This window comes from Prunus mume, linkage group LG8, assembly GCF_029339155.1.
Source record: "Prunus mume cultivar Tortuosa linkage group LG8, ASM2933915v1, whole genome shotgun sequence".
NCBI classification, from domain to species: Eukaryota; Viridiplantae; Streptophyta; class Magnoliopsida; order Rosales; family Rosaceae; genus Prunus; species Prunus mume.
In genome coordinates, this window is record NC_142705.1 from 23,928,043 (window position 1) to 23,953,353 (window position 25,311).

Here is a 25,311-nt window from a genome sequence, read left to right on the forward strand (position 1 = left end):
CATGAAACTTTGAGTACACCTGCTACCACTTATGAACAACAATATAACAATTAATTCATTTAATAAATTTTAACTATAATGGCTGAAATCATGATCACATATCCAAGTTGAAATTGTATCTTGTCGATTCTCAATATGAACCTATAAGACAATAAGAATTCTCTACCAAAATTTTATGCCAAAATCATCATTAGTTGCACACACTTTCATATCAAAATTGAAGACAAGTTAGTCTCATAATAAAATTTCATAATGAAAACAAATTTCACACGGACTCAACATGTTTGTCAAGGGAATATAAAAATTATTATGTCACTAAATGAATATAATAAATCTTTCCCATTAGAACATAAAGAAATTAAAAACACACACAAATTGTGGGAAGATAAGTGAGAAGAAAAGCCTACGATACTAAAGCAATGCAATTAGACTACATAAATGGGTCTACCGTTTTCCAACATAAAACAAAAACTACTCAACATTAGCCACACATAAAATTATAGCATTAAAGTTCCCTTTGGTGAGAAAAGAAAAAAAAAATCAACACTCACAAAAAAGTCTACACGGTTTTAAAATAAATCATAATTATTATTATTATCAAAAGAAAATAACATAAACATTTCAGGGCTAATTAAAACAAACTAAGATATATGCCAATAAAAGAGATATCAAAACTCATATAATAAATGTACAACATGACTTTAGTTTTAAAGAGGTAATAAAACCACTTAAAATTTGGAAAATTATATTCAACATAAAATAAGTATTGAGATTAATTTTGTGTTTGAAATACCCACAAAGGAAAAAATCAACCCCCACAAATTAGGGAATTCTCAAAATATATGAAGACTGTACCAAAATTTATTTAATTTTAAATTCATAAGATATGTACTCACAGTTATCTTGATAGTCATTGTAAATATAACCGTGAAACCATCGAAAGCCTCAAAAGAAAAAAAATGCCTAAAAAAATTTAGGGTTTGAAAGTCTTACACCAAAACTCAAAATTAATACCACTTACAGTGATATAATTTATTATTTCATTTCAGTTTTATCAGGAGGATTTCACAATGTATACTTCATGACAATTAACTCAAAGTGTCAACTGTCAACACTTCACAATCAAAAGAACATTAATTCACTCAATATATTTGTATCAAGATTAACTCAAGTAACTAATACGAAGGATTGCACAATCGAATATATAGGCGTTGGCAACTTTAAAAAGAATCCAAGGCATTAATGCTATGTGGGCAATAAGTGGACAATAAATATATATTTATAGGTGGTATTTGCAAAAATTTTGGGGAGGGCTGATATTTCCACTTAAAACTTAAAAACCAGTGGCATTAACGGCTATTTCCCTTGAAATATTACTCAAAGTATGTTAATTAATTATTTGCGGTGTAAGAATGAGGGGACATTTTGGGTATTCTAAATTAACCATAATTTGTATTTAAAACCATTCATCTTGGCTATAATTACATTAATTAATTTCTTACTATGTCAGACCCACATTCTGTCCGATGGGTCGTGGTCCGCTTGATTGACCATGCGTTGGTCAATGTTTATCATTTAGAGTTGACTTTTGTTCGATGGGCCTGGGCCTTAGACATGTGGTTGACTAATTTAGTCAACGTTTGACCATTTCATTGGGTTTTGTTTATTGGGCCTTGGTTGCTTATAGAATTTGCCCAAATAATTAGGAAATTGGCTATGCTAATTTTGATTCCTTGATGTGAGTGTCCATAGGGTTTAGGGGGAATGATAGGAGTCTGTACTTTAGCCAATGTTGCTGAGTTGGACATTTTAGATGAGCTAGCTAAGTCAGTTGGTTTGTCAAGTCTGGTTGGGAAATGTTAGCTAATGTTAGGGTTTAGGTGGAATTATTTATATTGTATGAGATGATGCCCAGTTAGTGAGTATGAGATGATGCTTAAATACTACCAATAGTAATATTTTAATCATATTTCCATGAATAAAAGAATGAACCAAAGCAACATATCCAACTTCACAGATGAAATTTGACCCAACAAAAAAGAAAAAGAAAAAGAACAAGTCCACAGATGAAACTGAACAGCATTAACATCCTCCCCAAGGCCTCAACACAAGCAATTGAAGCAAACACAAAGTACTGCCAATTGAATTCAAGAATTAGCGAAGCTAGTGGCAATGGGGATGACAATGACAAGAATGAGCAGGAGCAGGATTATGACTCCAATACACATCCACTTCCTGCTGCTCCTCTGGTATCCCTTGGCAGTCGTCAGATGTTTGGTTCCATCCTTCACATAGTGGGAAGCGTTCATGACATGGTGTTCAATATCATCCATCTGCTCTCCCTGAGCCTCCACCATCACAGCCATGTCTAAGAATATCTGATGCAGCTCCAGCAGGCTCTTCTCAATCTCCTTCGCCGCGTCGTGCCTGTCCTGTATCTCCACCACAGTTTCCAGCACCTTTCCCCTCCCATGCTCTTGTATGGCCTTCCCAAGAAACTCCTCGCCGCCGTTTCCATCCCCATTCGAGATGATCTTTTCGATAACCTCCTCATCCGGGTGCTCTCCTGTCACCGTGAAGTAGCGTCTCCCCACAGTCTCCTTGTACTCGGTCATCATCCTCTGCCTCAGGCCCTGGAAATCCATCATAAGCTCCTTGAGCTTCTTTCGCAGTCCGTTGGTGACGGCAATTCTGGTCCTGTAAATCGGGGTGCCTTCTTTGTAGGCGGAGAGCCTCCTGTTGGCGGCGTTGGCGCGGTCCATGTCCTCCAGCTGAGATCTGATAGTCCTGGTTTTCTTCAGCACCGTCATAATGTCCGCATTAATTCTGCTGCGCAAGGACTGCAAAGCCTCAGACTTGTGGAGGGACTTGCTCTCTTCGTTGGCTTGCTGTAGACGGCCCAGAATGTCCCGGACAGAACCCATCTCCTGCTTCACCTTCTCGGCCTCTTCCAAGAACAGACCAAGGTCGGTGTGCATATGGGTCGTGGAAGATGACATCTCCACATTATTATGCCCAGCTTCAAGGTCCAAATCTTTCATAGCCTCTTTCTTTAGATCCACATAGTTGGTGAAGGATTTTGTCATCAGGTCGTTCATCTTTCTTGCCTTTTCTTTTCCTTCCCTTCCCTTCCCTTTCCTTTTAAGTTTGTTGGAAGCCAAAGATCCTGCATTTTTAATTGATTTGTACAAATTAAACAAAACTAGATTATATTATACCCAGATTCAAAAATTGCCTTTTTAATTCATTTAACTAGCTAATACTAGATTATATTATAAAGGAAATTGTCGAAATGGATTAGTTTGAAGAGAATTTTTGCCTACCTTTGCCAAATGTAGAGTGGGAGGAGCTGCAAGCACTTCGGTTGCTTATTTTTGGGAATGAGCGAGAATTAGGCAAGAAATCAATCAGCTGCAAGATATCTCACTCAGGTTCTTTCTTCACTTTCAAATGAAATGCAAAGAAGAGCTAAGCGGATAACCAGCTTTATCACAATGAAATTTCTAAACGGCTATATTCAAGTTTTAAAGAACTCTGTATTAGAAAAGTAGCCGTTGATTGGCAACAAAAATTTAAGAAAAGAGAAAAGTAGACGTTGAGATCCCAACGGCTATAATTCAAATATAATCAATCCGTCAGCTGAGGAGAGGAGAGAGGAGGTTTGGGCTTTCGCTTAACCATAAATAAACCAAGTAGGAACTTCACTTTCACTTTTGAGGCCCATTCTCTACTAACATCTTTCTTGGCTCATAAAATCTTCTGAGGCCCAGCTATTTTTAACTTTGACGAATTACCCAATTGCTATGCTTGTTTCTAGAGCCCACTGCTTCTCTTTTAATTTTCTTCTTCTTTGCCATTTGGGAAAAACAAGAAAAGAATTATAAGAGGAGAGCTGTTTTTGTGTTTGCAGTTTTTCTGTTGGAGTTTAGGGTTTAGTAAGAGGAGAGGTTCGACAATTGATTATGTTTGCTTCTAGAGTTTCAAGAATCGGAGTTTTGATACTCAAACAACTCTCCAGAGGTATGCACTGAAATTTACAATTGTTTCGTTAGCTAATGTCTGTCTGTTGGAAGCTCACCTTGTTAAAAGAAATCCCATTTTTTCTCAAGTATTTTTCTTCTACTTGTCATTCTCATATGGTTGGTTCCAATTGCATCCATCTTTTGCAATCTGCAGGCAAACCCACAGCCATAAGCAGAGCAGGATATAATACGAGCAGTTGTAACAACCAATACTTGCAACCTCTGGTCAGTTTCCTCCTCTGATAGAATTTGCTAGTTGGTGTAACCTTTTGTTTCTTGTATTCATCCTGGATGCTTAAGTTTTAGGTCTATCAATCAGTACATCGTGAAGGGTTGAAGAAAAAGAACATTTAAACAAAACCATTTAATGAAATGCCACAAATTGAATTATTCTGGATCTTCTTCTTGTTTTTTTTAGTGACCACTTCTGTCTTCGAATAATGGGTGGTTGTCAGCAAAGTTTACTCCTTTGAGAATTATAGGGTAGGAAAGGAGAGCCTGAACCATATATGCTTTCTTCTTTCATTTCCTGGTGGTGCTATATTAGAAACCATTACTTGTTCTCTTACATTTGACATTTGAGAATCCCAAGTGATATTAACTACTATCTTTTGTCATTCTTTTCCTCTTAATGTCACATAGTTGCATGATTCTTTGTTACATGGTATAGAATGAGATACTCTTTTAGACCTAGGACACTGTAGAGTGCCTTGCAAATTTTGAAGTTAAATGGACTGTATTCATTCCAAGATAAGTTTTATTTGTAAAGGGTGGTCTTTATCATTATGAGTGAATTAGTCGTGTTTCATTCTGTTGCTAAACTTAGGTCAACATTTAAGAACAATGGAAATAAATTTAATAAAACAAAGTCGGTTTAATGATATAATTTTGGCAAGCAATTTGAGAATTACCAAGACCATTTTAAATTCTAAATGAAGGCATATATGACATTTTCAAATTCTTTGTATTATTATAGGTATTTTCTGAAGAAGGGAACTGAAATCATATTTGAATTGTGATACGTGGGTTGAAGGATGATTAATGTGAAGTGTCGAGTAGTTTTTACATATATGTATTTTAGTAGAATGAGCTTGCGTAGGTGCTTTCATGTTTTTATTCTTATATTTATGGTTTCTTTATCTTATGAACAGTTTGATCAACAGTCTGAAACTAAGTTGTTGCGGGGAGCCATATGTCACAATCATCATCTTTTTTCTACCGTTAGTGCCAGCGATTCTTCAAATGAAGGGATTGAGCAGAAAGAAAAGTAAGTTCTTTTGGTTTTAAATGGTTTAACGCTAATGCATTAAAAATTGTGATCAGTAATAATGTGAGGAGATAGATTCAGGGGAGTACAATAATAATGAGAGAAAGCAGTCAAATGCACATGCACATATTAAACATATATTTCCGCATTTATTTGTGCAAAATTAATTGCAAATTGTTTTAGCTTTAGCAATGTTTTTCTGTATGTCAATTAGGAGCACCTCATGGCCCTAATTCTCCTTTGAGTTGAGATCAGCTGTAAGATTATTATGTTGTTTCTTCACACACAGATGATTTATTTGCAGGATATCTGTGACATTTGTTGATAAGGATGGAGAGGAAATACATATTAAGGTTCCTACTGGAATGTCTATGCTAGAAGCTGCCCATGAAAATGATATAGATCTAGAAGGCAAGGTTCTGGTGCTTATTTAATAGTCTTTTTGATCTTCACTTGTTTAAAGTTTCATCATTTTCATGCATCTTTATACTGATAATACTGATAGCATAGGCCTTCGTCAATTAGATTGGCAAATACTTATTGGTTGCTTTGGACTGTACATTGGGTGACCTCCAGTCCCTCTCACCTGTATTGTTGCATACTCATTCCTTAAAATGGATTAGACTTAGTTGTTTGGAACCACAAGAGAGATAGTCACTACTATGTCAAATAGTTCTTTAATCATATTTGCAGAATCTGATGCTCTGTTGCTTCTCTCCTGTCAGGAGCATGTGAAGGTTCACTTGCCTGTTCAACATGTCATGTGATTGTGATGGTATGTTGTTTACGTTACAAAGAAATATGCTTTTTGAACTTAAATTTGGTTTTAATAGAATTGAAGAAACATCCTGCAGGATATGGAGCTAACTGTAGAATCATCCTACAGGATATGGACTATTACAACAAATTAGAAGACCCAACTGATGAGGAAAATGATATGTTGGACTTGGCCTTTGGGCTTACGGAAACGTAGGTTAACAAATTTTCATGTGGAATTTTTCTTGCATTTGGTTCATACTGAAATTTATGTTTGTGACATTGTAGTTCTCGCTTGGGTTGTCAAGTGATTGCAAAACCTGAACTTGATGGAATTCGTTTAGCTATTCCTGCTGCCACCCGAAACTTTGCTGTTGATGGCTATGTTCCTAAACCACACTAGAGATGCTACAATGCTTCTGGAAGAGTTGATTGGATGCTACGTTTAACATCCCAGTTTTGTAACTCCTGTATTTTATTGGACCAATGAGCTCGACTTGAGTCCTATTATTTATTTATTTATTACTAATACTGATTATGGGTTTGGAGCCTATTCTCGAACTCTCTCTGACATAATATTTACAGTTTCATCTCCATAATCTAGGGTCAGTTATTTTTATTCGGTTTGGAGCCTGTAACCGCTTTTTGACCATCAAATTAGCTTTTGATAACTTTTGGCAGAAAAAACTTATAAGTACTTATGGGTCACAAAAGCTCTTTCTAAGTGCTCTTTATGAATCACTTTTAAATATATATATATATATATATTTATATTTATATTTATATATAACTTTCTTCCAATATAAGCGCTTCTAAAAATGCACTTATGATAATGTTCTACAAACGGGTTGCTTGTTTGCTTATTGTGGCTCTCCTTTCAACTAAATTTGGAATTGACCAATCCTTTGCTTGAAATTCTTTTTTGTTCTAAAACACTTAAGAAATCTCCCCCTCTCTCTCTGACCGGTTGGCTAGCTATACTAAATACATTCTGACGGGTCAGTTAGCTACTACCACCTTCCTTTCGCGACGACAAATTCCAACAGGTCAGTTAGTTCCTCAAATATTTCCCTTCGCGTCACAGGTTGGTGGGTTACTCAAATCTTTCCCCTTCGTGGCACTGTAATTTAAAGAATTATTAACTTTTTACAGTTGCTCAAAACCTGTTAATTAGTTGGACCTTGCAATAATCTTGTTTTCTTGCTGTAAAATTCATTTCTAAATAGTGAGCTAATTGCAAGGGGCTTGTAACTCAAGTGATTAAGAGTATTTATGACAGGATCCGACTCAAATTTAATTTCGGAATCTGTGTCCAACCATGTGCGTGTCCAACACCTAACAGGTGCTAGGCACACTTGACCAAATTGCTCTTTACACTAAAACTCAAACATTCATTAAGGTTTGACTTCAAAATCCGCAGTCTCCCCTGTAAATTGCTCGTTTCCCAAAATTTACACATGTACAAAATGCAATTCATATATCCATAAGCGTTTAGCATGCACAATGTTAGAAGACACACAATCCAACAGTAAATTTGTGTGGCATCCTTGCAAAATTCCTGGGGCAATATCAGAGCCTACTAATTAATTTAATTTACAAAGTAATACGATTACAGTAGAATATCCTACATAAAGGAAAAGGATGAGTGGTGGGTGATGAATGCCCGGTGGTGGTGCTTCGATACTCAATTATTGCCTAAGGGTGCAAAACATTAAAAGTGTGAGTGACAAGAAAATTTTGCAAAATATAATATCAACATACTGACCCCATTGTTAAAAGCATTTGAAAATTCATTTAATCCATGTTCTATATTCGAACAAAAATTAAGCATGCATATTTATATTCATACATCAAATCAATTCATCAAAACCATTTGAAAGCATTAAAAAAAAAAAAAAAAAACCTTTCCACCCAAATGTACCCTTCATAAATCCATAAATGTTGTACTTTTCTATTTATTTCCCACATTATACCGTCAATTCCATGTGTCACGTAAGCGACACCTCATTGCAGAACTCCAAAACACAAAGTTAACTCGAGCCGCATTCCTCGCAGAACTCAGGAGACACTTGGTCAAACTGAGCCGCATTCTTCGCTCCTCACGGTCTGGGTATCCCTAGAACTTGTGGGGCAACTGTCAAACATGCGTTGACCCGACCGAAGGCAATAATTAGGATGTCTATGGACATCATTATATCCTAAGGCAACATTTTGGGTACCTATGGTGGTTTAAAAACCTTTCTGGGAAAATTATAATATTGTTTCTCACTCAATTCTTAAATCATGTTACCATTTCATTTTCTACTTTCCAAGCCATTCACATTTAAATATAAACAAATTTTTTTAAAAGCATTTGAATTCAAACTATATGCTTGGAAAGAAAAAAACCATAAATAATTCATTCATGATCTATTAATAAATTTTTATTGCATAAAATTCATTTATAAAATAAACGTTCACTCACTGTGCGTCCGATCTTGCCTGATCCTTCGAGGGTCCTTCTTGCGGGTTTGGTGGAGCTCGAGTACCTATTTAAGCAATAAAAATATTTAATTAATAAAATAGCTCAACCACAAGTATTTAATCAAAACCTTGACCCCCGGCCTTAAAGTGTGTGTGCATAACTGAAGAAAGTTCCTAGGCCCATTTTCAACAGTTTTGTTAGTTGGAATGGTCTGAAATGACCCGAGATTAAGTATACGATTAAATTCTTATATTAGTCGACCCTGTCCCCCGTGGGGTCCATGACCTATGATTAATATTTCAAAAGTTCCTATAGGTTCAACAAAGTTTAGCAAACACGTCCTGCAAGTATAGTCCAGATCGAGCAGTCGAATCGCTCACAATCGCACGATCAAACGGTCACCATTTATATAATCTTTAAATTATTGAATAGGAGCATCCGGGACTCCAATTCTCGATTCGTGAGTTCCTACACGATTCTAAAGGTTCCTAGATCAACATATTTGGAAATGGAGTCGATCCAATGGTTCGAACATATCGAACCGGATATCGCCTAATATGTAAAAATCCGTTCGAGCATCAAACGATAACCAAATTCGAATCCAAACGTACCTCATGCTTGGGACAACATGGGGGACCAAATGGGCCACCCAAACTTGGCCCACGCGCCGTCACACTAGCCGACAGCGTTTGGGTGGCCTGAGAAAATTCCGTTGACCAGAAAATTCTCAAAACACCCAACAATACCTATACTTACATGATCAGGACAACTAGTGGAGCAACTTTTATTATTGGATGGCCAGAACTTGCTGGAAATTAGAGCCAACAATCGGTCAAAACTTTATATCGTAAAACAAGCTTCAAAACTTCAAAATCGATCATAACCAACCAATCATCAGCTAAGTCATGTTGAAAGGATGAGAAAGCACACTTGGATCGACAAATTTGGTGGCCGGAATCATCAGAAACGAAGACGGAAAATTTCAAAGAAAATGGGCAATTTTTGAGCTATTTTCAACGGCACTAGTGGCGTTTGCAGCAAAGAAGGGATAGGATGCGAAGAGGAAGGCGAATCGGTTCATTTGGGACTAGTCTCATGGCCAACGGTGGCCGGATGAGGGAGTTGCCGGCCAAAATAGTGGCCGACGGTGGGTTTATCGCTAGAGAGAGAGAGAGAGAGATCTGATTGGTTTTTTAAAAACAGACTTTGAAATATTTATGGTTGTGCCACTACACTTTAGTTGATCGTAATTTCTTAGTTAAAATTTCGATTTTAGCCCATTATATGTCTACGAACTCGTATCGCCGCGCTCTATGCAACAGTACTACTCGAATTCCCAAATTCTCTCACGAACAAAAAGTCAACTTTTAACCCATTAAAATACTCTCGAGGTAAAATTATCTTTTATTTGAATAATTTAAGAATTAAATATTAATTTAGAATCAGGTTATCACAATTTATTTTACATTCTAAGTCTTAAGTTCGATTTCTCAATCTTCTAATATCGGCTTGTATAAAAAAATTGAAAATAGTGAGCTAATTAACAATATAGTTGCCACACTAAAACACTGAATAAATAAATAAATAAAGATGTAGAACTCAAACAAAACAAAAAAGGAAAAAAAAAGAAATAAAGATGCAGAACAGCAGCAACGTGGACGGCTGCAATTGGCTGCCTCCCAAGATTAGTTGGAGAAGTGAGGAGACAAACAGAAGAATCAGGGATTGACGTGGAACCGCATCCACCCGTCCAAAAAACGACAGGAGAGCACCCCACCATTGGCTTCCATTTCAACCTTTATGTTTGCCATTTCTTTTGTTTTAAAATTGAAGTTGAGCTTCACTCCAATGTCTGCTTGATGATGATACAGTGAATATCTCTCTATAATTGCTAAAATTCTTTATTTTTAAATTGAGATTGAGGGTGTACTTATTTGTTGGCGAGAGAGAGAGAGAGAGAGAGAGAGAGAGAGATGGAGGTCGGGTTTTTGGGGCTGGGAATAATGGGGAAAGCCATGTCCATGAATCTGCTTCGCCATGGCTTCAAGGTCACCGTTTGGAACAGGACCCTCTCTAAGGTACTTATTGTTGTTATTGAAGAAGATACTTATTTGTTTGAATGTTGCTTAATGTTATAATCATCACTGTGGTTAATTGTTGTTACGTACCCTATGAATTCAAGAGCCAAGTTTGTCTACTAAATCATGTGTGTGTATATATATATATATGTATGTATGTATGTATGTATGTATGTATACATGTAAGAATGCCAAGTGCTAACATATGTTGATGGACTGAGAATCTGGGCATACATTCAGACAAATATTAATCTGGGATTCTGACAGGTGAACGTTTATCTAAATGTATGCATGTACTTGTGCATTTTCGAGCTATCTATCTGGAAGTAATTTCTTTTCGGCTTTTTCCTGCAAAGTTGTTGGGCTGTTAATTTACACACATACTTGTCTCATCATATTAAACAGAGTGGCTTATTTGAAAATTTTCCTGCTTGGTGTAAGTAACTCTGGACTTCAAGTATTACAGAAAAAGTTGGTCGTAATAATAGTTATTGCCTACATTTATTTGCTTGCAACCTTTTAAAAGAAGTTGTAGATAAGGTGGTCTGCATAAAATTAAGGTATCAGTTGTGTTAATGTTTTATGTGAGTTACATATACACTCGTTATTTTTGCACCTAATCAGTGAGTTAAATCATTGTAGAATGCACACATGGATATGAGTGGGGCACTGAAAACTGGAATGTAAGGAGCAATCCATTATTATTTGAGAAATTAAAATTTGTATTAAAGTTAGAAGCTTTTCAAATTTGAATAAGCAACACATTGCCACGTTGCTTTTGGGTTTCAAGAACCAACCTGCTAGTTAACCTAATTCAAATTTTATTCCATGGAAAGCTCAGTGTGTTCCTGTTATCATCACTGAAAATCTCCGCATGGTCTGTAGTTGAGCTTGAGCTTAGGCTAAACCTCTACCGTATGTTGTGACTTGAAAACTTCAATTGCAGTGTGACGAGCTCGTGGAGCATGGTGCTTCTGTTGCAGAAACCCCTGCAGCAGTGGTTAAGAAGTGCAAGTATACAATTGCAATGTTATCTGATCCTTCTGCTGCCCATTCGGTTGGTATTTTTCACTTTGGTATTTTGACACTTCATTTACTTGACTTCTACTTATCGAAATGCAAAATACCTAGGTGGTTTTTGGCAAAGATGGCATTCTTGAGCAGATTTGTGCCGGAAAAGGTTACGTAGACATGTCTACAGTTGATGCTGATACTTCTACAAAGATTAATGAGGTTTGAGTTACTTGCTCTGCTACTCGATTGTTTTAACTTAAATAATAGATATTTTACTGTTGTTTAGGGTGTTCTCCTGGAGCCCACATTTTTATAGAAATTTAGAACATAACTAAGATGTTTTTATGCATATGTCTGTGGTAGAATTTCGTATCTGAAAAATCTAAGTTGGAGGATGAACTTGTATGAGTAGGCTAAAGAATGAATATTCCCAGAAAATTGTCTCAAATGGCGGACAATCTGTGAACGGTTAACTGCTTGTGTACCATGGTAGAATTTCAATGAGAAAAAGGACATAGTTAATACTTAATGCAAATGAAAGACATTTTTGATCTGTGGTTTTCTGATAGATGCAGGATTGTTCTGACTCAGCACATTTTGTTTTGTATTTTTCATGTATTGTTGATGTAGACATGTAGGAAGGTAGGGTAGGTTCTTGACTAAATCTGGATGTAAGGTGAAGGATTTGCTAGAGTGAAGTTTATCTGTATCGTGGTGACCGGTGAAGACTTAGGGCTGAAAAAGAGTTATGGTTCTAAGATGAGGAAAACCAAGAATTACTGGTTTGGCTTTGTTTCCTATTTACTATTGCCTTGCTGGAATTAACGTCTAAGAAAATAAAAAAGAATAGGAGATGAAGAAGAAACTCACATCACTGTGGAGTTTTAAATTTAAAATAGTAGGTGATGCATGTCCATGGGTTTCACCACCAATTTTCATACTGACAGGGGCAAACCTAGAATTGTAAGGTTGGGGAGCTGAATATTAAATAAAGTATCATATATTAATATTTGAAAGTTACATGGTAGAGCTAAATATTTTTACTTGTTTATGTTGGAGAGTGACCATTAACTTCAATTACAATCAATATCTATTTACTATATGTATGGTTACTGAGCTTAGGATTCTGAGGCTAGACTAGGCAGTAGAGTAGAGTTAGAGTTCTAAGCTCTGTAATAAGCTTTCTTCGTCGGTTATAGTATTTCTGTACTCTTACGGCATATTATTTGCATAAATTGAAAGTGAAAAAGAAACTAAAAGTTAAAATTCTGGGTTCAGTACACATCAGATGAAGGCAACTCATACTCCTTCAAAAATCTTGAAATTTAGGAATCTGCAGGAAGTTCTTTATATTTGTCTTTGAGAAACTGTTTGTTTAGAAGACTTTTTACAGGTTGGTAGCAGTTCTTTTTCCTGGTTGGATGAACTTGCACTATGAAAGGAAATAGTTAAATATTTAAAACAAGAACACGAGGGTGTTCTATAGCCAAGTTAAGTTTACCAGAATTAAAGAAAGGAGAAACTATAGACTGAAAATTTGTTTATGCAAGGTCCAAAAGAAAGGCTCTGCATGATTAGACTTATTGCACAATGCAACCAGCCTTTGCCTGACTGTTTAAGTCCCTAAGATTGGTCCCGAGATGTGCATCACCAATTATGCATTGATTTGGAGATGCTACTTTGCACTGGCAATATTAGAAACTGTTTAGTTTTTACTCATCCATATATTTCCGTACCTGTTAAAGCTTCAGGATGGTTTCTGGATTTATTACATTTTTTGGAAAATGGCTGTAATTTTTATGATGTAGTTTCCTTGGTATTTACTATTTTGAACTATTTATTCATCAAATAAATGAATTAAAAAATTTAATCAGAGAAGTATCTTTCTACATATTACTAAGGTTTGCATAAAATGTCTACAGGCAATTACAGCAAAGGGTGGTTACTTCCTTGAAGCTCCTGTTTCAGGTAGCAAAAAGCCCGCCGAAGATGGTCAATTAGTTATCCTTGCAGCTGGGGAGAAGGTAAATAGAGTAACAGTTGTTTTGCAGTTTGTTGCTATATACACAGTCCTTGCTACCTGCCAGATATATTTTGAGGTCTTATGGGGAGTAACATTGTTATAGACATAGTTGTGAATGTGCTTGGGGTACTTGTGTATTTGGTGTCATTTTGCCTTCAGTTATGAAACATAGATGAATTTTTTTTACATTTCACCTTCTTGCACATGCTTTGGAAGGTTCACCATTGAATACAAGCGTGCACATGGGTTGGGTAAATTTGCGTTGGGATAATCAGGTTTATATGAATTAAGTAAGAGTCTTGCGTAACTTGAAGTTAAGTCGCTTAGAAATATGGGGTTACATTAGTTATCAATTTGAGGGTTACATTAGTGATCAATATGATCTTATTGTTTTCAAAGTTATTTTGATCGAGGGTTTTCTAGGAGCTTTAATTATAAAAAAAAGGGTTCTCCAGGAGCTTTTAGCAATGGTAGTTTTCTTGAGTCTAAATATATCTGTTTATTGGGCATTCACCTAAAAAGCAATCATAATCTTTGAAGGACAAGGAATCATAGTTCTATTAGGTTGAATAAATCCAAGGTTACTTTATGTATACTTTGTTGTTTACAAAGTATTTAGATTTTGGTTATGGAATAATCAGGTTTTGGGGCTTGTTTACGTACTTGGAATCAGAATAGGAATAACAAATAAAATAAAAAGAATCTGGATAGGAAGGAATAGAAATGAGGTATTTCCTATTAAAGTGTTTACTCATTGTCTGAAATGGAACGAGGATACGATTGATTTTTCATTAACATGTTTATTAACTTCCAGGAATCCGATTCAAATCTAGTTTGATTACTTCAGTTCTATTGGGATGAATAAATTCACGATTTTATAAATATACTTCGTAATAAAGAAAAAAAAGAAGAGATTTTTGATTACTGAGTTTTTGTTGCATTAAGTCTTTGGATAATAAAAAGAAATCTGAATAGGATTCCACTTACGGCATCAACATGTTATATAACCAAGTTGAATAGAATGAAAAAGTAATAACAGAGCTTTAGCTACTGCATCAACATGTTATGAGTGCTTTTTTGGAGCAGTCATGACATGAGTTTCTTTCTTTAATTACACTAAAGTTTGTGATATGTGCAATAGATATGAGTAACTACGCCGTACCTATGTGTGGTTATCTTCAGACTTTGGATATTGTATTGCCACTAATAGAGTAAAGCTGGCTTTTTCGAATTCTAATCCATGCTAGGCAAAGTTAAAGCTTTATTAAGAGTCCTTGACTGTGAAAGAGCTTGTACACATGACATGGGCTTTACATATTTTTTTTTTTGGCAAACAGCACTAGATTCCTGCGTAACCCCCACCCCCCAAACAAAAAGAGTAAAAGAAGTATTGTTTTTATTTTTATTCCTGAACACCTCAAAATTGTATATATCTTTCAGTTTGAAGAAAGCGAAATTCAAGCAGAACAAGATATGGTGAAGGGAACCAAAAAAAAAAAAAAAACTCCTCTAGGGTTATTATAAAGTTCTTCTTTTCCTAGGGCTAGAGAGTTGCAGAGTTTTGAGTAAGGGATGGGCTACAAAATACAAATAACTATATCATACTGTTTGGTTCAGAGTCAAGACTGCAATACCTATGGTTAAGTAAGGAGTACGATTCCTTCACATGCTTATTCCTATCCGTAGGTTACAAATGTGTTTATTTGTAACATTGCTGCAACAGTTCAACTGTTTATAAATGTAGGCATTGTACGAGGAAGTGATCCCTGCTTTTAATGTCATGGGAAAGAAGTCTTTCTACCTGGGGCAGGTCGGAAATGGAGCAAAAATGAAACTTGTTGTCAATATGATAATGGGAAGGTAATGGTTGCTTCCTCACAAATATCCATGATACAATGGAGGCTCGTTTTTGCAGCTGTCTTTTCTAGTAGGAATATATGATACACTAATATTGTGTTGGAAGTTCATAAGCGGTATTCACAATGTCAGATCTAATACTGTCTCATACTATATCCTGGCCTATTCCTTTCAAGAATGCATCAACTTGTTTAAAAATGTTTTCATGCTCATGGAATAAGGTTGATATATTATGTGATAAGCATTCTGTGGTAATCTACCGAGTGCTTTGACAAATTTCAGTTAACATGAATCCTTTTCTTGCAGTGGAGCATCTCTTCTATTGACAATGTAAAGATGTATAGTTTCAAAAGTTTTTTCTCCTATTTGAATATTTCTGTATTTACATATCTGGCTTGACTATTTATATGTGCTTTTACATGGATGGAGCATCTTACTGCCTAATAAAAGAATAGTAAATAAATATTAGAAAAAATCTAATGCAAGTTGACATCAGATAATAATTAACTTGTTCCTTCTCATATAGAATGTATGTTCATACAACCAAAGCAATTATGATTTCATATTGTGCTGTTCTCTTCCTTGCAGCATGATCAATGCATTCTCTGAGGGACTTGTTCTTGCTGGAAGAAGTGGACTGGATCCTAGTGTTCTTCTTGATGTATTGGTGAGTAACAACCTAGACTTTCTTTTACTGGTAATGGATTCTCTTACCATTTATGAGTTTATTCTGGCAGGATCTGGGTGGAATTGCAAATCCAATGTTTAGATTGAAAGGACCCACTATGATTCAGGGCAGTCACTCTCCTGCATTTCCTTTAAAACATCAGCAGAAAGACATGAGATTGGCTCTTGCCCTTGGGGATGAAACTGCTACGTCAATGCCAGTAGCTGCTGCAGCTAATGAGGTTATGCTCTTCATTCCTTCTTTAATAACTGTCTACAAAGTCAGTCTTGTAAGATTTCTGTTATACAAAAGGTATTAACCTTGAGAAGCCATAGAAGCCATTGGAGATTCACGGCAAGGCCAAAGATCTTCCTCTCTCTCTCTACACTCCTCATGCACACTAATATGGGGTAGGTATTTTGTGCTTGTGTAGTGTATAAGAGGGGGATCTAAATCTTATATTTATAGGTGTGAGGATTAGGTTTTCTTGCCATAAAGAAAACCTTGACACTTATCCTTGTCACCATCCATAATCCACAACCTAGTAGGATGGATGTCCCTATCGTTTTAGGACTTTACATCACCTTAAGTAACCGGATCACCAAATAAATTTTCATATTCTTTTATCCTTAATCAATCAAGATTCCTAGATATATAGATGCAAGCTCAAATTAAGTCTTACATGCTCCCACTTGGGTGCCACATCTGTACAAGAACCATCTTTAAGATAAAGAATCAATATATCCTTATTCACACAACTTCGGAAAGTATTTTGATAACAATATTTATCTCAAACTTGTGTCAAATATTGTCAACTCATAGGATTATGGATAGTAGTAATCTCTTATCAAGTAAGTAGACATTACTACTCTATAATCACGTACAAGCAACAATATCCACAAAGTACCGTCAAGTTATGGCCAGAGTAATATGATAAGTGATCTTGATCTGAAGGTTAATACACTTAGTATATAGTCCACTTTATGATCACAATATGATCTGTCTTTAATGCTTTATGAGAAATCCTTAAAGTCAATGAAGACAACCTTAACAATATAGCAAAAGAGCTTAAATAGAACTGTACGTTAACTTTATCCATTGTAAAACTTCAAAACAAACATAACAATCCTTGCATATCCATGTATTCATAACTGAAAAGAAAAATGATCTAGAAAAATAATATAATACAAACGCGTATCAGTGAATCATATCACTACATCAACACAAGTTTGTCCCTTTACTTTCTCTTTCACTAGCAGGTACTTGACATCATCATGCTTAATCCCAGTTGATCTTTTGTTGTTCTTGCAAAAGAAGACGGCTCCCTTATTAGCGAGCTTAGACATTGATTCGACAACTTGTTCCTTATTATCACTCTCTCCCAAAACAAGCATAGAGTCTTTGACAATCCTTCATAGTTAGTTTGTCAGAAAATATCAGTGACACCAACCTAATTTTGAAAACCCATAATAAATCCATTTCTCGTAAGCTAGTGCCTAAAGAAACCTTAGAATGTCTAATAAAGCATGTGATTTTCTCAGGAGTTTTTTCGAAGTGCAATGACATCAAAACAAATATAATATTCGCGATACTCAAATTGGACAACATATTCCAGATTTCTGTCTACTTAATCTTTGACCTCTTGCCGAACAATTTTCTTCCTTGCATGATAACTTTTATGCAAGAACCATTAACAAAGACTCCATAACTTTCATGATAACTTATCACATATTGTAAATTCTCAAAGGTGAGCAACTTATCTTGAAAACCCTTTAAATTCAACATGCTGCCAATTGGTTTTTTAAGTGTGTTTGTCAATACTTGATAGTGTTGGTATCCGTCGTTTAAATTGGTTTTTTAATGCTTCGAACTACTTGCAGTTTATCTTGAAGCAATGAGATTTTAAGTCATAGTACAGTATTTTTATTTGTTGGAAAGAAATGAGTTTTGGAAATTATTTCTAGTGGAAAAGATTGATATCAGAACTAAAATATTTGTTATTTACATGTATCCTAGGCTTTCAAGAAGGCAAGAAGCATGGGGCTTGGGGACCTTGACTTTTCAGCTGTGTATGAGACCGTGAAGGCTCTTGAACCACCCTCTTAAAAAAGCTAACTGCTTGAAGCAAAGCTTTGTATCATACTGAAAGGGTGATTCTATGCTCACCCTAAAACTTTGCTCTCAACTCTGCAGGATTTAACAATAAACAAGTTTTATGGGCAAGTTTCTCTCCTTGTAAAATAACTTAGTTACTTCAAAGCTCAAAACTCTAAGCAATAAAATATTTCAAGAAAAAAAGGGATATGATGTTTAAGCCATCAACTATTTCTCTCTACACAATTATCTCAATAAATATCACTCCATTGATCCTACAACTGATCCAAAACAGATTTCAACTTATGGTTTAGAGATCTCCAGTTGACAACTCCTTTTCATCTCAGCTTTTCAGATTGCTATGTCATTTCATCACAACTTTTCCGATTGCTCTGCCATCTTGCTGGTATGATTTCCAATTGACGTACCATCCCAATTGATCTTTGAAGATCTGAGAAGACCTTTTTTCAGCTTGAATATAGTATTTCTGCCACTAGATTACATTATATTTATGTTATTTACTGAGTTGAAGCAAACAATTAATCCTTTTACCTATGAATCGAATCAAATTGAATTTCATGCATGTTTTCAGTTCATCTTGCTTGTTTTGCTTTACAATCAAATTTCAATCCTCATTTTTTTTACTAGATAAATATTAAAGTTCTCAAGGCATAGAAAAAAAAATATATTTTTTTTTTTTGCGACAGTTCCCCACACGGAGCACAATGGTTTGGATAAATGTCATGTTATTTAATTTCTCAATCTCTGGGACTCTTTGCAATGCTTTTTATAGTGACGCGCTCCCATGCAAAACAATCGACTGGCCTATCTCTAAGGCTGGTTAGATTAGGGTTCAACACACCAATCTTTGGCATCAAACAGAAAACATGTTACGGAAAAACCTCATGCTGAAGAGAGTTAAGCCAACTTTGGGTTAGTCTGGCTTCTCTAATTATTGCAATAACAGTTTCAACTCTTTCGGGGTTGATGCGTGTTTTTTTGTTTATTTGTGGGAGAACTTGGGTTAGTAGTTTGCGGTATGAGGGCTATCCTTGTCTTTTCAGGACATGCGTTTATGGCAGACTGGTTTAGGCGCTTAGCTTTGAATGGAGGTATACCATATAAGATTAGTGTTTCCGATGGATCCCTCCGATTTGTTACCCTCTGTGGATAGTGTTTGTATCTGCACACCCCTTTGTGGCCTTTGTGTTTGTGGTATAGGGTTATTAATGCATTCTCCCAACGTTTGACCAAGGAAAAAAAAAAAAACTTCTGGGTGAAATCATATGAAACACATCTGTATGCCACAGATAGCTATAGGGATAACTAAATTATCTATGTAAGCCAAAACATGGTTGCCACCTCTTCAATGATAAAGAACACCGGTTCAAGAATCAGTAAAAGAAAGATGAGCCACCTATTGCTTTAGGGATAAATTGTCATGTCACGTCACAACTTAAATACAAGCAATAAGCTAATACGTTATTTTATTACAAAAGCATTAAGAATTGCAATGTCCCAGCCGGATATATACACAAAGAAAAAGAGAAAACAAAAACAGGACAAACAGCCCAATATAGAGAACATTATCAGCTATGGTAAGAGATATTCGTAGAATAGACAATCGAAACTTTACCTACTTTAGAGCCAACAAAAACGTTCTACCATATCAAAACAGTGCCACAACACAATATTTCAAAGTAATGCACCCGTCTCTTGACCTTCTCTCAGACCTTCGCGTACTTACATGCTAAACCATTAAGCTCTAGGGTTGGATGGCAAACAGTGGCTGCAAGAAATCAAAAGAAGACAAGATAATGTTATAGGATATATTCATGTGATCATTTCTCATGGATGTCCAAGAGAACTCACCGTGTCGACACTAACGGGTTTCCCATCCTCCACGAGGATCTCAACTACGGTTCCAGATTGATCAGACTGAAGAAAATATATCACTCAATCCACATTACTGACTGAATATATTTTTTCTTTGATTGAATAAGCAGATATGGTGAGAGACACAAGAAAATTATCATGCTTATAGACATTGATTAACATAAATAGTAGACTGTTGCAACTTAAAAATACACTTGCAAGAAAGGAGAGCTGAAAAATAAAACAAAAAACAGGTGTAGTGTGAAAGCTAATTTATAGTCATATATGAATTCTTCTATTGAAAAAAACATTATATCATGTAATTGCAAAGTTAAACAAAGAGTGAAGAGAGGGTGGTTACAAGCAGCAGTGGAAATAAACAAGTCATCTTAGGAAGTAGTATCTAATTATTGTGATGTGCCATGAACATAAGAGATCCGGTAGAAGAAAAACTTACTTCTATCTCGTTCATCAATTTCATGGCCTCAATGATACACAAGACTTGTCCCTTCTGTATTTTGTCCCCAACCTATTGAGAAAGTTTTCATGTAAGCCGAAAAAAAGTAAGGCAGCAATAAAAACACTCAAGCAACCACTAAGGAACGTAGGCTGCAAGTAAAATTCTAAGTAGAGAAGAAAAACCTTCACAAATGGTGGTTCACCAGGTGCTGCACTTCGATAGAATGTCCCTGCCATAGGACATTTAAGAGGGGGCAGCGATGTTTTGGCTGACTTAGCATTAGGTGAAGATGGTGCAGGGAAAGTTGCTGGAGGAGATGATGGGGCAGATGAAGAGGCAGGAGCCGCTGGAGCAACTGGAGGAGGGGCTGCTTGCATCATAGGCACTGGAGCAGGTACCGGAGGTTGAGGCAAGGCTTCCTTTTTACGAATTATGACTTCAAAGTCAAGCTGTTTCAGCTGCAGCTCAACAATGTCTTTTGAGTCAACAAGCCTACAATCCGGAAACAAGAATCAAGATGATATTTTCCAACCACACTTCAGATCAGATGGTTAAACTAATCAAGAACTGAAGATGGAGGTTGCTCACTTTACGAGACTTGCAACTTGAGCTATGAATTCAGATATTGATTCCTCTGTATCCAAAACTGCAGGACAAGACTCATTGGATGTCTTTCGATTCCTTGGACTCCTGGGCTGGAATCTCCAATTCTCTTGGGGGCGTAGCTGCAACATTGGATGATCCATCCACCTTGAAGGCAACAGATGATCCAAGGAGCATGTCCAGGAAGGAAAGAAAATTTGAAAAGTGATCCTCCAACGAAAACCATTTAAAGAACCTTACCTCATCCAATTGACCTTTCACCACAGTGGAACAGTTCCGACTAGGCTGCCAACCCTAACATTCGGACCAGCTTCAAACTTAATTATTCCAAATGATTAAAATTGATCAGGGTAAAAAAGAAGAAAAAAAGAAGAAGAAGAAGCACACAGACATATATGCATATAATCCCCAATCAAAAAACTGTGCTTTCATATTCTGTGAAAAGAAAAACTTATTTGTCACATATATGTATATAATCCCCAATAAAAAAATAACAGTGCTTTCACATTCTGTGAAAAGCAAAATTTCTCAGGTAAAACAGCAAAAGAAGATGACTGAAAAGTCTGATGAGGTTCGAAAAACAAACCAAGTACAACATGTATCACTGCAAAACTAAAGACAACAACTTCTGACAAAGAAGGGCACTTAATTTTGATAGATTGATTAGTTCTGGGTGCGACTGTGACACACACACACACAGAGATAGATATATATATATATATATATATATATATAGAGAGAGAGAGAGAGAGAGAGAGAGAGAGAGAGAGAGAGAGAGAGAGAGAGAATCTCTCCCAATTATTCAAGATTCAAACTCACCAATATAGTCTAAATTATGGTTTAAAATATTGCTAACAACAAAGCAGGACTGAAAAAATTCTGCTACTTCACATAATTTGGAAGTTGAGAATCATCTGTTGTCAACAAGATCAAGGGAGAGGTTTTCTATTCACAAAAATCTATCAGCTATTAAGAAGACTCAGAAAGCTTAAATACTCTAGTGCATCCTCCTCAAAGTATGGTCAAACTCCACATTGCCCCTTGAAAGTCACAATGACACACCTTGCCCCATTGATTGACTCTTGGCATCTTATTTTGCCTTACACCATCAAGTCCATTAACAAATCTGTCAAAAACAATGACATGGAACGAACGGTACTTACTATTTTGCATAAATGTTTGCCATGTGTAAAAATAAATAAATTATATATGGATAATAATAATTCAAAAATTAAAAAATATCCCCAGGTTCTTCCTCCCTCTTCCCCTCTCTGTCACTCCACATTTCCCAAGGATCCCAGCAGTGCCATCCCCGTCAGCATTGGCCACAGTACCACCTCCAAAACCACTCCTCTCACCTTCCTGCAACCCACACCATTGCCAATTCCCCCTCTCTCCAAACAAAACCCAACTACCAAGAACACCTACACTGTAATAAACACAGAGCTCCAGGCATCCACATTCAAATACCAACTTCAGGTAGTAGAACTACTCTAGACCCTGAGTAACTACATTCATCTTCCACTAGTCAGTCGGTATCCATTTTTGATAGAGAACATCCCCTCTCTGTCTCATCTCTCACCTCTTCACCCCTCACATTTCAATGGATGAAGAGGATCCAATAACCCACCAGGGATCCCATATAACTCAAAGTTGGAAAATCCATTCTAACAAAATCACTATCAAGGTAAGTAACATAATAAATCAAAGGATCTGAGGAAACACCATTGCATGATGTGATCTGGGAGATTACTAACATTGAAGTTCTAACATAAAAGAAACTAAATACTATTTCCTTCATTTCTTACTTAGGTTCCAAATAACACATTTGCATACATCTTAACACAGATCAACCATTTGAATTGATTATTTGGACAGTTTCAACGATGTATTATATGTGATTGAAATAAAATCAACAACTCAGAATGAATGAGGGGTAAATACATTGGAGTAAACAAACAGTTGCGACCATCCAAATAAGTAAGTCGATACATTGGAGTAAACATAACAGTCGTCAACTTCACTTTTAAATTTCCAAGCAATAGAAAAGTCAAAAGCCTAACAATTTCCCCAGAAAAAAAAGAAGTTCCAACTGGGTATTTGGTAGTATTCGTTTAAGTACTAAACCAAGGTGTTAAAGTATTAATTTCTGCTAAAGTTAGCATTTTTTTTTCTTTCTTTCAGAAATGGCCATTGAGGAAGCTAAACTTCGGGTATTTTTATTTCTAAACAATTTCGTGTTTATTAGAAGTTCCTCGTATATGAAATTTTAAATTAATACACAATTCCTGAACTGAAACAACAAAACCATCTTGCACAAGAATATAGAAATGACTCAACTAATAATACAAAATTGCAAATAATTGATAAAATTCTTAATCTTTCGTTCCTGCATTTTCCCGGAAAACAAAGCGTAGCTGAGAAAAAACAAGAAAATCAAATTCCAGGGAGACAGAGGAATACCTCGGAGAAGAATCGGAGCGTAGGCTTGGGAGAGAGACGAAAGGAGACATTAGATAAACAATTGTGCTTGTAAGTATTGTTATTGGTTTTATAATGAGCCAAATTTGTGCTGGTGGTTGCAGCCGCCGAGGTTGTTGCCAGAGACGATGCCATTCTTCTTTAGAGCTTCAGAGGCAGAAACTGCAAGCGTTTTCAAACAATCAAAAACTCGTAACAATGACATAACAATCAGCTCAGCCTCAGCCTCAGGTCGATGAAACCGAAAACGCACAGCATAGCAAAACCCATGCGCTAGCTTCCCACGTGTCCTTTTATTAATTAATTAGGAAAGTTGTTCAAAACCCTACAACGCAAGAGCATGGTTAGAGGTGTCAAATGGGACCGGCCGGTTTAGCACGGTATGAGCCCAGCTTATTTAAATGGAGCATAGTACGAGCACGAATGTTAATGGGTCGTGTTGGAATCAAAAATTAGGTCCAATGAACTGAACCGGCCTGCAACCCAACATGAATTCTACTTGGCCAGAGCCCGCTTCAAACACGGCCCACTTAGAAGAATTTAAGAATTGTTGTAAGTATCAAATATTACTAAGTCCAAGTGGTTACTAAGTCTGAGCCCAACACATATTACTAAATGTATAAACATAACCCATATCAATCGTACTTCAAACTTTATGAAGTACATATCAACTAACTCTTACTTTAGTGTTTTTTTCTCTTTGTAAAATTAAAAGATGTTCAAGCTCTGTCACGTCCCGATCCGGAAATAAAGAATATTCCAGAATCAGTGTGAGTGAATTGAAAGAATTAAATAAAATGACTGAAAAATTGGTTAAAATACATTACCATTATATATAATAAAAAAATTATAATAATCGTACAAGTGTTGATCACCCGTTTTGATTTTAATCCTGTGATGGCGTGGTAAAGTTCTCCATTGGCTTGACAACCATTGGTGGTCAACAAGTCAACTTTCTTTTGTGCGTGAGCGTGCTACTACTAGCAGTTTAAAACCTAGCAGACTTCTTAAAAATAGATAACTTGCGCCCTAAGTTACTGAGTTTTAAATAATCAATTGTGAATTTGGGTGAGGAATATCTCCCAAGTAAGTTCTTTTTCTTTGCCTCAGACTGGTAAGAACTTCATAATTTTTCACAGTACAAAATGGGTAGTTCGGCCGAATAGACAAAAAGAAGACAAATTGTTTTAGGTGAATCGCTTGTTACAGACTCAAAATGAAATGACAACTCAAGCAAGACAACAAGATGTTGGACTTGATTTACTGCTGAATAATCGCCTCGAATCGGCTGGATTGGATTGGATGTGTCAGGCTTTGGATTGGATCGTCAACACCCTCAATCGATGAGTTTTGGAAATCGATACCAACGCTTTGAGTTTAGCAGAGCTTTAATTTATTTCAGGCCATGGAAGGCTTGCTGAATAGGCGAATTGAGGCCTCTTGGTTTAGAGAGGGCAAAAGTGGCTAGATTGATGATCACTAAGCTGGAGCTGCGGGAGGGACATGGTGACGTAAAAAAGGGGATCCTATCAACTTGTTCCGACCTAGGATAATAAGCTCATGAGCTAGTCTTACTTCACCGTCGAGAAACGAAAGAAGACTTCCATCTATGGTGCCTGTTCTGCTTGACCAAGGTTTTTGTAAATTTGC

General features: G+C 36.2%; 4 protein-coding genes across 4 annotated transcripts; 2 read left to right on the forward strand and 2 right to left on the reverse strand.

Moving 5' to 3' along the window:
• Positions 1 to 1,956: 1,956 nt before the first annotated feature.
• On the reverse strand, positions 1,957 to 3,201 carry SYP111 (syntaxin of plants 111). Its single transcript, XM_008242231.2, has one exon. It carries the CDS (start codon positions 3,096 to 3,098, stop codon positions 2,148 to 2,150), a length of 951 nt encoding a protein of 316 aa, XP_008240453.1. The 5' UTR covers positions 3,099 to 3,201; the 3' UTR covers positions 1,957 to 2,147.
• Positions 3,202 to 3,657: 456 nt separating this feature from the next.
• Positions 3,658 to 6,583, forward strand: LOC103338961 (uncharacterized). Its single transcript, XM_008242232.3, has 7 exons — positions 3,658 to 4,020; positions 4,177 to 4,247; positions 5,174 to 5,289; positions 5,594 to 5,700; positions 6,015 to 6,064; positions 6,176 to 6,258; positions 6,334 to 6,583. The coding sequence occupies exons 1-7, from the start codon at positions 3,963 to 3,965 to the stop codon at positions 6,446 to 6,448; spliced, it is 600 nt and encodes a 199-aa protein (XP_008240454.2). The 5' UTR covers positions 3,658 to 3,962; the 3' UTR covers positions 6,449 to 6,583.
• Positions 6,584 to 10,221: 3,638 nt separating this feature from the next.
• On the forward strand, positions 10,222 to 18,470 carry GLYR1 (glyoxylate reductase 1). The gene is made up of 8 exons (XM_008242233.3): positions 10,222 to 10,587; positions 11,534 to 11,644; positions 11,719 to 11,820; positions 13,524 to 13,625; positions 15,369 to 15,484; positions 16,070 to 16,148; positions 16,219 to 16,389; positions 18,165 to 18,470. Exons 1-8 carry the CDS (start codon positions 10,483 to 10,485, stop codon positions 18,252 to 18,254), a joined length of 876 nt encoding a protein of 291 aa, XP_008240455.1. The 5' UTR covers positions 10,222 to 10,482; the 3' UTR covers positions 18,255 to 18,470.
• A 1,242-nt stretch (positions 18,471 to 19,712) lies between these two features.
• Positions 19,713 to 23,850, reverse strand: LOC103338963 (biotin carboxyl carrier protein of acetyl-CoA carboxylase, chloroplastic). Its single transcript, XM_089043458.1, is given in 9 exon segments — positions 19,713 to 20,031; positions 20,115 to 20,180; positions 20,575 to 20,646; positions 20,760 to 21,069; positions 21,166 to 21,251; positions 21,253 to 21,327; positions 21,421 to 21,474; positions 22,243 to 22,306; positions 23,644 to 23,850. Coding segments are annotated over 9 exon segments (801 nt in total). The 5' UTR covers positions 23,694 to 23,850; the 3' UTR covers positions 19,713 to 20,007.
• Positions 23,851 to 25,311: the final 1,461 nt, after the last annotated feature.